We start from the raw sequence: 14,381 nt of genomic DNA on the forward strand, positions 1-14,381 counted from the left end.
TGCAGCAGCAGTGCGATGGATCAGCAGGGAATCAAAATAGGAAAAAAACATTGTCCACACAGGATAACTCAGAGTATTTTTATTTAACAAAAATAGCTGTTTAATTAGAAACCAAAACATCCACATAGTTACAGGTTTTCCTAGGCATCACTGTTAACTCTGCATACAGCTTCAATTGGGCTCTACAGTCACCTCATCACCACAGCAACAGCAGAGCTCAGAAAGAACCTGAACAACATACAGGTGTGGCTTCCATACCTTGTGGGCCTGAAGACATACACAGTGTAACAATCCTTTCTATTGTAGTTGCCACAGTTTCATTACTTTGGTACAAAAATCACTGCTATTGCTGTAAGTCATTAGTTAATGTGCGACTTGCTTTTAAAATGACTGGGCATCAAAGATTTGATCTCTGTATGAAAACTATGATTAAAATTGAGCTGGTCCTTTTGGTCACTTGACAGGAGTGCTGTGCACCCATGCCTCCTGCCTTGCTCCAACTGTCATTACACCAAGGAACTCAAAGGACAGACTATCCCTGTCTCAGGACAGCTTGTCAGCTAGCATTTCATGGCTTCAGATTTTACTTTTTTTAAAAACAAAAAAAAACACAGAGAAAGGAATATATACATGGGTGGCTTCAAGTTTCCATTTCAGGATAAGGCAGTTAAGTTTACATGTGTAAATGCCAGTGCAGCTGAACCCCTCTTTAGGGGGCTATTTCAAGAGGCAGCATGCAGAAAGAAAATCTTTTGGGGAGTGGGCACCCCTGAGCAGCTGGCCTGGAAGGGCTTCCTGGGTCCCAGGCAGCACATGCCAAACACATTAATTATGCAACTTGTGTAGTAAAGGCTCAGGTTCACAGAAAGTGATGGGAAATGTCCTACCCAGGGGAAAAACACCTTCCCAACCCCAATACTGTGAAATCTCCATGGCACTAAAAGCAGGTGATGAACCAAAGCTGCTTCTTCAGCTGAAAGAAGAAAGGAGTTCTAACAAACACACAGAGAGAAGGCATGGAGGGAAAGGTTGCATTGCACCTTCTCCCTTGCCAGCTCTTCTGTACACTTACACTCACAACCTGCACAGAAACAGGCACACTCCACAGGCATTTGTTTCTGTGCTGGTCATACTGCCTGAGTATCCAGGTGCCCAAGCCCAGTACAACTCTGTGCAGCAACTCCTCAGTGTTGAAACAATTTGGAAAAAATAAATTATTAAAAAAAAACCAATATGAGGCAAGTCCCAAATTGCTTAAACTGGACAAAAAAAAAAAAAATTGTCCACTCTAAACATTCATTGTTCTGCTCATGAGGAAAGAAGAGGTAGAACTAGGTGGACAGAGACCCACCAGAAGCATAAAGGCATTTTAAAATAACAGTAGAAAAATGACAGATCATAAATCATCATTTTCCAAAGCCTCAAGTAGTCATTCTGCTAACTACCATAATTGAAAGTGTCAATTTAAACACCACAGCCACAATTCTCTACGGGCACAAAGAATAGCTTAAAATCCTGTGAGTTACCTTCCTTCTCAGTGCTATAATAACATACATCACTCCTGAAACAATCCAGCCTGTGGGTTGTGAGGCAATGACTCCTGTAATCACAGGAACCTGCAGCCCTAAGGGACAAAGGCAAAGTTATCCAAGGGTCCCATGGATTAGCACTTTGCCTATCTCAACTCCCTCTAAGTTTCCCCTCCAGTTACAGTCCTTTCTGGACACAGCCCTTTGTGGAACAAGTAGTGCTGCTGACAGCCCATCCACCAGTGCCACAAATTGCCCCAGGACACAGTTCTGTTTTTGGGGAAACACCATGATCAGCTAAGGTAAACCTCTGGCAGGAGGGATAACTGACAGAACAGGAGAAACAGTACAAGCTCCTCAAGGAAGCATGTGCGTATGCAGAAACATAAGTGTACCAGTCCTCAAAACAGAGCATCCAGCACCACAGGGCAGCTTCAGCAAGAGCCACACTACAGAGCACAGTCCTCAGGCCACCTACTATCCCAGGCCGGGGGGTCTCCACAGAGAATCTGTTAGTGTGCCCTCATTTCTGCCCTGTAGCAGCACCTCATGACAGAGAGCAGCAGCTGACCAGACTATCACAAAAGGGTCTGCAGATGTGTAAGGGTTAGACTAAAACCTCCCAAGGTTCTCATTCTTTGAGAAAACTTACTGTTCTTTGCTGCACATCCCATACATGCAACAGTAGAACAAAAGGCATTTTAGAAAGAAGATATTCGTTCTTACTTACGTAAGAGCTAATATATTTACCTTCTAAAATGTGCTACTAATATAGTATAAATATGGATCATATACCATTAAGGTGATTGCCTTGGGAAGAAAAGGCAGAGATTAAAAACAGACCTATATCTTCATATGTAGTCACCAAGGGTCTTTGCTTAGTGCACTACTGGCTTTCAGGAGTTCTGCTTTGCATCCGCTCTTGTCTTCTGTAAGCTTCTACAATACTGCAGATGCCACTGACCAAGAACACCAGTGAGATGGCCGCAAAGTAAGAGGCGTAAATCATGAACTGCAGAGAAGAGGGAAAGAAAATAAAAAGAAGTGGTTAAACCAAGCAGTCACCAAATTTATAGGAATGTTAATAAAATAAATTATTTCCCCTCCACTTCTAAAATATCATGATTCAGTGGTTATTTCTCTGTCAAATCCCAAATCCTTGGCCCAGAAACGGGTAGCTGAGAAGCTTTACAGCTTGGTTTATCTTCCTCCCTTCCCCACCTCCCATCAATAAAAGTAAAAGCGTCTATCATACCTGGGTGAAGATGTCCAAGCCAAGCCCACTGGCATCCACAACAATCACAGTGAGCAGAGTCTGAAGAGCTAAGGCAATGAAAGTATTGACCCCAAACACCAGGGCATACCGCTCCACACTGAGATTTGTAGCAATCTGGAACCTGGAAAGAAAAGGATGACCAGACACATAAGGGAAAAGGCAGAGGAATGAATGAACGGCAGGAACGTTTCTGGACAGAACAACTATGCAGTTACATTGACTGGTTTCATATTTTCCACAGCTAAATTACCTTGCACAGATAGTGTCCTTTTCCAAATAGATTCACAATGGACTAACTTAGAAGCTAGAAGAGGCCCACAGACACATACAACCCCTTTTTAAAAAACAACCAACCAACCCAATCCCCCACTAAGGGAGCTCTGTGGCTTTCAGTGTTACTGAAGCAGCCCTGCTGTCCGATGTGAAGGGTCTCGTCATGTGGAGAAGATGCAATGCACTCTGACCCCAGAGAGCAGTTGGCAATCTCAAACCTTCAGTCTGTTGCTGTATGGTCCATAACCTTTTGCATACTTCTAACCAGAACTCCCTTTGCAGTGGCCAGATTCGGCATCATCCCTCTCCTTGTGCTTGAGCTGTCTTGGTGGTTCAAAACCAGCTATGCTTTCCTCCCCAAAGTGACAAATAACATTGAAGTAGTTTTCCTACACGTTAGGGGAAGTTGATGCTTCAATCCAGGGAAAGCATTGTTCTTTCCTCATCTATTAACACTTCACTCCAGCCACGTTTATGAAAAACATACCCCTAGCAACCAGCACTATCTAATATTTAGAATTAGTCACTTCAGTATCACGAGACTTTTAAAGCTTGGGCACACTGCCAGCCAAATATATCTCCATGCCTCAGTTTCTAACCTGAATCACAACACAAACCATTGCAACAGGCTCTTGATACACAGGAAAGGCACCGCTTTCACACCAGATGTAACCTTGAGAGCAGTTTACGTTACAGACATACTCACGTTGCTATTGTGATTAGCATCATGTAGATGATTCTGAAGATGACGTAGGATGCATAGCACACCCACATGTTATGAACAGTGTCCATGACATACACAGCAGCAGCAATAAGAAAGGAGAACAGGGCAAGTGCCACTTCACCCCACATTGCCCAGGATGTTTTTATGTGACCCACAACAACGACTGCAACAGCTCCTGTGAGGGAAAGAAAGCATAAATCTTAGTAATTACAGTTGGAACAATTTGGAGATGGTGCACTGGGAGCTCTACAGCCCCAGACAGCCAAACATAATTGAAGTGGAGGACACAAATGGGAACACCTCAGCAGCTCACCTTCCTGAGCCCTCCCTCACTTGGAACACTGCTGTAAACTCCCATTTACTTTTACAGAAACAGGAAAATACATAGGTCAATGCTGATTGCCTCTAAAGTCTCCTGTCTGGCTCCAGAAGCACGACAGCCCCAGGCCTCAGACCACTGCCACTCACTCCTTTGTGCTTGACTGTGGCAGTGCTGTCAATACTTGGGCAATTTCTGTTGAGAAATGCAAACCCCAGTTTTCAAAAGCACTCACCTAATTATTTAGTGGTGCTTTAGCAGAGGGTAGGAGGGAGAAAGGCACTACTCACTTTAATGCACAGCTGTTAGAGCTCTCTCCCAGGAAGCAGAAAAACCTACATTTACTGTCATCTACACACTGGGCTGTAATATTAAGTAAGAGAAGTAGTCCAAATCCACATCTCCTGGAATGCAGCCTAATCACAGGTTATAAACATGTACTACTGATTGTGCAAGAACAGTCCTTTATAACACAGACAGGTTTGTAACTCTGGCTGGATTTTATGAAGGGGAAATGGGGATAAAAGACAAATCATAGGATGGGAAAGCATGTGGTATTTCAAGCAAGTCAATAAGAAGAAGGTGTGTTTCATGCACTATCATAGTTCCAGCTACTGAGAAGTCTAAATACATATTACGTTAATAGAAAATTTCCATTCCAAGGAGGCCTTGTTCTGCAAACAAGCCAAATAGCAACCAACAGCATAATGACTGCACACAGCAAACCAGACAAACAGCCTACTGACAAAGGGAGGTTTACAGGACATCTCTGAAACAGGATTGTGTTCAGCAGTAGACCACTGCACAAGAGTGCTACAGTGCAGTATCTGAGCTCTTTGTAACCCTTAACTGGCATACTGTCTTGGAAAACTTTCAGGCACACCAAGACTCCTTATGTACCACCAGTTTGCAATCCTGTCAGACCTTACATAAATCTTGCAGACTGGTGAAGAAGGGCACTATGCTAAAGGAAAGGATTTATTTTCTCCCACTAAAGTCTGACTAATATCTTGTTCTTTGGATGTCTGGCTCTGCCAGTAGCAAAACTCTGAAATGCAAAAAGAAGCTCAGTCCTAGAGCATTCCTCTTACTGTCTCAGCAATTCTGAAATCTGAGAACAGACATGAAGATCTCATGGCAATTCATGAAACTGTACTCTCCCTATGTGCCAAGGTTATATCAGCCCTACACCTAATTAAGATATTCAGCCTCTGTCCTTCAATGAGACACATTCAGCTGATCAGTGGTTTTACAACCCAACCTGATAAAGGATTGCCACACTCTGAAGAAGGTGCAAGGGATACAAGCAACAGGTAGCTGATCTCCCTAGAAGGAATACTAATTCTCTTTCCCAGGACAGGGAGCTGACAGCTACATGAGTCACCATGCCCTTCTGCAGGGCAGGGATGACAACTTTATGCAAAGCTTGCCAAACGTTGCTCCTAACTGAGCACAGAGTGACTAAGAGCAATGAAAATGGCAAATCAGATCTGGGATGCAGCAGAAGAGGTATTTCTAATACAGGGAGAAGAGTGAACAGCATGTTCTTCTATAGGTCTGAGAACTCACTGAATAAAGTTGAATGCAATTCAGACTATCCATCTTCAAAAAGAATGCTACTCAAGCCAGGTTTGGTGCAAATACGGGCTATTATGGAGGAGAACAAAGAGCTGAACTTTACCAAAGAACAACTAGAAAAACCTGGCTCATCTGGCCCAGACTAAACTGTCTAAAATACAGTCTTGGCATGACATCAGATATAAATAAATAGCTCATTAATAAATTCAAACTTGAAATCAGAAGTTAGAGCATTTGCACTAGCACTTAGGAAGTCAGGTCACTGCATGCTCATTCTTAACAGGTATTAGGACTTCCAGTCCTGTCACACACTTCAAGCTCTTAGTCGTGACTATTACTTCATTATACTTTGCTTCCTTCAAGCAATTAAGCTCTATCAACTGGAAGGATTCTGTCTTTTCATCAGCTCAGGCTAATTTGTCTGAAAACATCAGCCAAAATGATTCAACGATTTATAAAAATTATACTTGAGGAAAAAGAATCAAACTGGGAAGCTAAAAACTTCAGTCTTAAAAGAGTTCAGGTCCATTGTTCACAGGCCTTTTTAAAAAGGACCTTGTTATCAAAGGTGTTCATTATAAGGTTTGAGGAAAACCCTTCCCCCTGCTATTTTTTTATTATTATTTTTTAAATTGTGCTGCTATTAGGCCACATTATGGGTCTTTTCCTTGATATAAGTTCTTCTCCTTCTGGGACAAAGGTAGGATGGTAGAGGAAGCCAATCCAAACAAGTAGTAAGAGCCACAGGCTCATGCTAGAGTGGAGAAACAGTGTATGACAGCCAGCTGTTTAAGGGAAGGTTTAGCACACCAAGGACTGAATAGACAAAGTCATCAAGTTGCCAATAGTTTCAAACCCAACAAACAACGGGTTGTCTACCACCTTTTAGAACTATAAACCAGCCACAGCTTCCTACTGAACTTCAAGAAGGGGCTGAGCACACCCAAGGAAGCACTAATAATTTGGTTTCTTTTGCCCCCAAGTAGGTGATGTTCACAGCAGATGATGGAACAATGACTCCATCAATGAAAAGGGACATGCTGCAGCAACATCTAGAAAACCTCTGTAAGGGTATGTCATCTATTTTAAAAAGGTAATATCCTAGTTCTGGTGATGAAAAAGTATTAAACAACTTCATAAACAAATGCTTGTATTGACTGACCTACCTGTCCCTTTCAAGTGACCAACTTCTTTCACCTTAATAGCTTCTGCTCCTAAGAGTGCCAAAATGACTAACCATGGCTCACTGCATGCTGGCTGCACACAGGAAACCTTCACAGGCTCCTGGAGGAAAACCAAATGCACAGGACCCCATGTCTGACTCTGAGTGGCTAAAACAAACAGAACCCCACTGTCATGGTGACAGTCAAGAGCACACAGTCAGCCACATGCCTGGAGCCTTGTGCCAAGTATTTCAGAATGAAGATTGCCTTGCAAGGTTCCTCTAAACACCTACGTACTGGATAACAAGAATCAGGACTGCCTCAATGACTAACTCACACTGAGCACCCTACCTGTTCATGTCAGGGAAGACTCACTCCAAATGCCAGGGTTTACTTCTACTGCATGCTTGGGAGAATGCATGGCACTTCCAAATCATGTTCTAGTGACCTTGAGGGAAACAAGACATTTCAGCAGAGCAGGAGCTAAGAAGATCGCTTACCCAGGAGTGTCGAGGCTGCCTCCACAGCACCATTGTAGATGTCCGTGCTGTGAGAAGGCAGCACCATCTCCCACAGGCCCTGAGCGTAGTTGATGACCTGAAAGTAGCCACAGGTGGACAGTGCCCACCACACAGACCAGCAGAGCATGGTCCTGGAGGAGTAGCACTGCAGGAAGTCCCGCCAGAGATCTTTCAGCACCTTTATGATGTCTACTTTCTGCTTCTGTGTAAATTGGAGAAGGAAGGTGGGAGAAATGTTAAGTCTTTGCTTATAAACACTTCACACTACTCCACAAAACTGCCCCTTTCATGTGAGTGACAATACCACTCTTGGGCACAAACTCCCACAGAGCAATGAATAAAAAGCTTTCCCATCCCACAATCTGTGCCAAGCAGGGCCATACCCTTACATGCAGAGGAAGGGTTCAGTCCCAAGTTCACTCGCCATCTCTGGCTCTCTCCAGCAGACAGCAAGGACTGCCACACATTACGTGAGCAACTGAAGGGTACCAGAGAAGAAACACCAGGGAACAGGACACAATATCCACTTTGACAAGACAGGATCAGAAGCCAGCCATTTACATCAAAAAGGCAAACTGTATCACTGACACTTGTAAGTCCTGATTCTAATTCAATCAAATTTTGTAGCACAGAGAACTGTATCTCTCCCCAAATAAACTGATTTTCTTTAGGACAGGCATTGAGAGTTTACAAATACTCAAAGAAGCAATCTCATTACCACACACTCTACCCCTGTTAAAGTTCACCAGGGCTTCAAGACAATGAGAGATGTCAGGTGGGGATCTAAACGGAAACAGAAGCTACTTCCACTAGACACTGCTGTTGCAAATGGCAGGTCCTGCACATACAAGTGCCCTGACAAATTGCAGGAGATAGAAAATGAAGATTTCCACTCCGAATCTCTCTAGAAAGAGCATGAAAGGGGGCAGATCTTCAAAAATAATTGAAAATAGATAAATTCTAGCAACAGGGGATTAAAGTAATCAAAATTGTTTTTTACAGACTGTTACAGTCCTGTTCTTTACCACTTTATGTCAACAGCAGTAGAGGAAAAGAGCATGTCTTTACTTTGTAGACAAAAATTCCTGGTTACATTTGCTGCATGCACAAATTTGCAGACATAGTGTAGACTCTGTAGGGCAAGACCCTTCTAGTCTGAGTAGGAGGAACAGTTACTTAATGTGAGATTGGGCAGAGCCCCAAAGCTCACCCAGCACCTCAGGCCCCTGTGACCTTTGATTCCCTGCAGGGAAACATACAACATTGTCACAGGACTGAGCTATTGCACATTGTGCTGTCACATGCCCAATTTCAGAGTGGTTTCCAGACTGCAGCAGCAACTTTGAGCTCTTGGCATTATGCCCTTTCCCTGGGGGAATCATTCAATGTGTTCTTGGGAAAGACTATTTTCCATGAGCAATAAAATTAATTTCAAAAGGTTTCTACGAAAACCCCAAAAGACCACAGCCTGAAACCTGTCCTGAACTTCCTTTCTTCCACCGTCCACTTGTCACGGACTTCTAAGCATCTTTATGAAACACCACACAGTCCCACTGGTGCTTTGCCAATGGCATAACTCTTGCTCTGCATGTGGATACTGTGAAAAATGTTTCTGTGATTTGTGTCAGCTGGCAATGGAATCAGCAAATGCTTGTATCTGCTGTATCAAAAGTGGATGCATTCCCTGGGATAACTACAAAGAACAGTTTTGAAACTTTCTGACCAAATAGCCAAATAAAGCATCGAATGAGAAAACAGAAGGACTATAGGAGTAGTAAAGAGTAAAGAGCTGAGGTAGCAAGACAACTGATGCTTAGAATAAAACAGAGGAAGGTGTGGTAAAGCTAAGAGATATCACAACAAAGCAACTAAATGCTTATGTATAAAAAAAAGCTTGATGCACTTGACAAAATCATGTAGCAGACACCAGTGTAAAGCCTCCCTCCAGATGACTGCAAGGACAGGAAGCCAACAACCACCTGAAAGATTATGTAATTGCTGATCCCCACTTATTGATATCTGCTGATTTGGACTAACACAAGCACACTGGAAAATGCTTTGTAGGCTTAAAAACAGAATATATACGCTGGTGAATTTGTAGTAGTGTGTGCCATTGGAGAACAACAGAAGGGAATGGTCACACACAATGCAAAAACTGACTTGGCTGCTCAGCCCCAGGCGAGTGTCTGGTAAGGCAGAAAGGCCCACCTGCCCTGCCCTGGCAGTGCCTCTTCAGTACAATTATTCCTACAGCCATCTATGTTTGTGAAATATGGTCACTGTTACCTCAGCAAGAAGGACAATCATCATGCTCCAGTGCTTCTCAGCCTACAGAACCCGGTGTAAGTGACCTCAGGGGAGTTAGGCAGGTGTACTCTCTCCCTTTCTAAACTTTTCTTCACTACTTTGGTACTACATGTACTCTCACAGGAGAGGAGTAAGGTAAACAAAAGGGATGGATAAGTTAAATGTTTATGGCACAGAATTTGTTTTAACAAATACCCTTCAACATGCAAGCATAGCTCGGGTAAAAATATCCTTGGTCACACAAGATCATACTGGATGGGGCAGGATTAAGTCCCTGGAATGTTAATACCTTTAATTCTCGGCTGTAGCTGGAGAAGCAGAAAGCAGCCCTGGATGCTGCCTCCCCCAAACCAGCTAACTGTGGCTTACTTGCTAAGAAATACTCACTGCTGACTAATCCAGCAGCTGCGCTTACCTTCTGGCTTGTCCTCAGAACCAGCATGGCCTCCTTCTGTCTGAGGAGCAAGGCTGGCCTTTCCCCAGGGCCTCCAATCCCCCTGCCAGGAATCTCAACATATATGCATTTCCTGGAGCAATGAGGTCAGCAGGGACCTGCCCAGCAGGCAACTACACACTCATACTGGGCCCCAAAATTGGAGGCTGCTTACCCATGGTGGGACCCAGCACATCCCTCTACCAAGCAGGGATCCCTGCACTTGTTTCCATACAAACAACTTTGCCAAATTACACAGCCCACAAAAAGTCAAGGCACAACCTTGGCATTCTCAGGGGCTGCATTAAGCTGATATCATGCACAGGTGCTTCCTGCAATTTATCCACATTCTGCCCTTCTATTACTAATCAATGTCTGCTTCCAAGTGCCCCCAAGAACTACTGCAGTTTCCTTCCTAGAGCAGCTTCCTTCCAGGATCATGCAATAAACCCCAATTATTACACAGCATATTGCAGCACAACTCTTAAAACAGTTGGAGTAACAATATCAAGATCTGAGTACACAAAGAATTGTCTCTTTTCTTCAAGTTACTGGGTGCACCCAGAAGCACACACTGTTTGGACATATACTCAAGGTTTACTGTCCCAAAATGTCCCTTGCTTTGTACCATTGGATGGCAATCTGATGCCCAGAACATTCAAACTGCAACCTTGGTGAGACATGAAGAGCAATTTCAGAAAATCTAAGGAGCAGCCTGGCATGCTCAAACAGCAAAAGGATGCCAGTAATAATTCTCCCTGTGCCATAAATAAGGAAGAGGGATGTGTAAAGGGATACTTTTTTGCTGTTAGATATGACATCTCTACTGCTCCATACTTATATGCATGTGTGACAATCACGTCAGTATGGCATCTTCTACTCACATAAACTCAGGGCACAACTCACCTGTTTCTCTGCTGAATGACCCTCCCCATTTAAGGGAACTTTTGTCTCATCCTCCCATCCAGGTGCCCTCTGCACATCGGGATGATCTTGGACAGCCGCTCCATTTTTACAGTCCATGACCTTCATTTCACAGCTAAGCCGCTGACTTGAGAGGTGGTGAAAGAAAAGGCTTTTTTGTGGCATGGGCAGGAACCACGCCGTGGCAAAGGCAATGGATATGCTGGTTAAGGAGATAACGTTCAAGCTGAAGAGGGACCATCCCGCCACTGACACAAGGACCTGCCCAGACACCGAGCCCACTGTGTAGCCCACCAGGGTCGCACTTCGGCAGTAGCTGGTGACCTTCTGGTACAGGTTGATATCGACGACGCTGTAGATGTAGGAATAATAGGCGATGTCGGTGGCAGTCCCCATCCCGTAGAAGAACTCAAGGAGCTGGATGGCCCGCAGCCCCTGGGCGTACAGCAGCAGGAACCAGGTGACGATGAGACTCAGGCCCTGCAGCAGGACTACAGGCTTGTACCGCAGGTAGTCCGTGGCCAGGAACACGGGGAAGAGCAGCGCCAGGTAGGAGTAAGTCCACACCGGGTAAATCTCGTTGAACACCTGCGAGAGGGAAAAGACGGCGGTAACCGCCAGCACTCCCGTACTGCCAACAAAGCACAGACATCCAGACTCACAGACAGATACACACCCCGCGCGGGGGCCTGGGGGGGAGGAAGGCAGCCGGGGACGCGGTACCTGGGTCTCGGAGAGGTTCTTGTACGGCCCCAGCAAGTACCGCGTGAGGAAGGGCTCCGACGGCCGCACGCTGCAGAAGAAGCCGTAGGCGCAGAGCAGCGCCGTAGGCAGCGCCCAGCAGCAGGCGCTGCCGCTGGCAGCCCGGGTGGAGCGCCGCGCCGGCCGCCCCCCGTGCGAGTCCGCCATGCCGGGCCGGGCGGGTCGGGCCGGGCCGGGCCGGGCCGGGGCCGGAGGCGCTCTCGGGGCCGAGGGCGCCGGCGGCGGGAGCGTCCCGGTCACCGCCCGAGAGCCGGCTCCGGCCCGCGGCGCTGCGCCCCGCGCTGATTGGCCGGCGCGCGCGGGGCGGGCAGCACGCTGCGCTCGGATTGGGCAGCCGCCCCGCGGGCGGGGCCGGCGGCGCGCACGCGGGAGGGGCGGGCCGGGCCGCTGTCCTCACGGGCCGCCTGCCCTCAGCTCTCCGCCTGGCCGCTCCTGCGGGGCCGGGGCGAGCCGCCCTTGGACGGTGCTGCGGCCGGATCCGATCTGCCGGCTCTGCCGTGCCTGGCGGGCCTTTCCTGGCCCGGACGCGTTCGGCCGCTCACCCCTGCCGCTTTCTTCCCTTTCGCGAGATAAGAGCTTGAATCACTTCTGCTGCTTAATAAAGCAGCACCTTGTGGTCCAGCCATAAGAAATGTTAGATAAGCGGGGAAAATGAAACTATTACATTCGAAGTCATTATCTAAAGTTTTGCCCAGTCTACTGTTCCTATAGCTTTCCCAATCCTCCGAATTATTTGCTGTTTTTCTGTTCCAACAATTTATTTTCATCTACTTGGTTTGCCTTTCCCTTTGCTCCACTCCCTTATCTCCATTACATTGCTACCACTCCTAGGGCTTCCCACTTTATACCTACAGTTTGTTCTGCAACTGGCTGATGCCAGGGAGAATCCACACCGGGGGTAGGCCTCCCACCTGTGCAATTGCATACCCTGCCTCCTAGGCATCGGGTATACGGAGTTGGGTGGGAAAGAACAAGTTCTCAGCCCCAGAACAGATGCCTTGTAGTAGAGAATTTTACTACTATCTATTATTATTATATATTTATTACTATTTTACTACTGTAATTACCATAATCCTGCTTTAGTAGACATAGCTGCAAAGAGGATTTGGGCTGTAAGATTACTCAGCTGTCTGTAAAACACAGCTAAATATTTAGGCCTTGATCATCGGACATCAGTGGTTTGCTGCTTTCTGGCTATCTTCCGAGTCTAGCAAATTTCCTTTCTATTGTTCTCCACGGTCTCTTCTGTAGAAAACATGTAAGATTTATTTGTAAAAAAGTAATGATATTGCCATTTCACTACCCTTTAGCTTGAAGCAAAACTCTACATACAAAGAATCAGTTCCTGCTAATATTGGCATTCATTTCAGCCACAGGCAAGGAATGGCTGATCTTTTCAAAGAGTATGGTTAGAGTGAAATGACTGCTTAACACGTTGCCAGGGGTTCCCTCTCACTTAGCAGTGCCTCTGTCCCGCTGGCAGGTGGCCCAGGAGCAGGTAATAAAGGGATGTGGGCTGTGAGCAAGGTGCTGTGCACCCTCTGACCGGTCAGGGCCATCCAGGGCCGGAGGAAAGAACAAAACCGTGGTGTTCTTGGTGTGCCCTGCCTAGAGGCAACAGTTCCCACAGATCCAGGCTGCTCACAGGATCTCATGGGCGGCCTTGCTCTTTGCCAAAACAACAATCCTTAGAATTGTGCCACTGGAGCTCAAGTGCTGTTTCCAATGGATTAGAACGAGTCTCATCACTTCAGCCCTTTTCCTTAAAAAAAAAATACACAGTCAGTTAGGCAACCTAGATTTCTTCTCCAAAAACTGGAACAAAAAAAGAAACAGCAAAATTTTGACTTAAGTACTCCATGTTTTCTCAGGGTTTCGTTTTGTTCTCAAAAGAACTCATCTTGTTGTATTTTCATGGAATATTTTCAGCTTTTGGGAACAGATAAAAATTTATTTCCTGATTTTTTACATCTATCTTTTCTTTCTTAGCCTTCCTTCACATTTTCCATCTCTCCACTCTACTAGAAAATGTAAGGAAAGGTTAAATATGTTTGATAGTAAAAACATCAACACTTCCAATATTTTTTTCTAAGATGGAAGACATAAGTTGTGAAAAGTAGGATTTCTCACACTTTCCTTAATCTTACCTATTTCCTTCTTCTCTCAGCTCTGGCCTGCAGTGTATTGTGGAGGAATTAATAAAATATATGTGTATGACACGTTCTCCTAAAGTCTTGCCAAGTTGTTTAGAAAAAAAACTTCTGTAAATTAAAAACTTTAAAAATGGCACTCTTGTGAAGCTGCTGTTCAGAATGCTTCCTCAGTATGTGAGAGCACTAAGATAGTATAAATATTTCAGAAACTATCCAGAAGGATAGAATAAAACAGATTTGTTCCTTCCTGAGCATGGAAGGAACAAAAGCACAGAAAAGTGACAAACAGAGCAACCACTTTTTTTTTATTATTTTGGCCATTGTAACTAATCTGGGAAAGTAGACTCCATTAACTATATCTATGTTGGAATGAAACAGAATTAGCAAGAAGAAAACAAAAATCCAAATTATTTCTGAAA

At 45.1% G+C, this 14,381-nt stretch overlaps 1 protein-coding gene across 1 annotated transcript; it reads right to left on the minus strand.

The window, feature by feature from the left end:
• Positions 1-64: 64 nt before the first annotated feature.
• Positions 65-12,004, minus strand: SLC19A2 (solute carrier family 19 member 2). The gene is made up of 6 exons (XM_021549064.4): positions 11,771-12,004; positions 11,030-11,635; positions 7,363-7,585; positions 3,785-3,977; positions 2,785-2,926; positions 65-2,541 (listed from the first exon to the last, which is right to left on the minus strand). The coding sequence occupies exons 1-6, from the start codon at positions 11,954-11,956 to the stop codon at positions 2,416-2,418; spliced, it is 1,476 nt and encodes a 491-aa protein (XP_021404739.1). The 5' UTR covers positions 11,957-12,004; the 3' UTR covers positions 65-2,415.
• Between the last annotated feature and the right edge of the window lie 2,377 nt (positions 12,005-14,381).

The sequence above is a fragment of the Lonchura striata genome, chromosome 1 (assembly GCF_050655825.1).
Source record: "Lonchura striata isolate lonStrDom1 chromosome 1, ASM5065582v1, whole genome shotgun sequence".
NCBI lineage: Eukaryota > Metazoa > Chordata > Aves > Passeriformes > Estrildidae > Lonchura > Lonchura striata.

Coding starts and splice junctions, on each gene's coding strand:
- SLC19A2 (XM_021549064.4), bottom strand. CDS start 11,956: ATGGCGGACTCGCACGGGGGGCGGCCGGCGCGGCGCTCCACCCGGGCT. Junction 11,636..11,770: donor AGAACCTCTCCGAGACCCAG/GTACCGCGTCCC, acceptor TCCCTCTCGCAG/GTGTTCAACGAGATTTACCC. Junction 7,586..11,029: donor GTCATTCAGCAGAGAAACAG/GTGAGTTGTGCC, acceptor CAATTTACACAG/AAGCAGAAAGTAGACATCAT.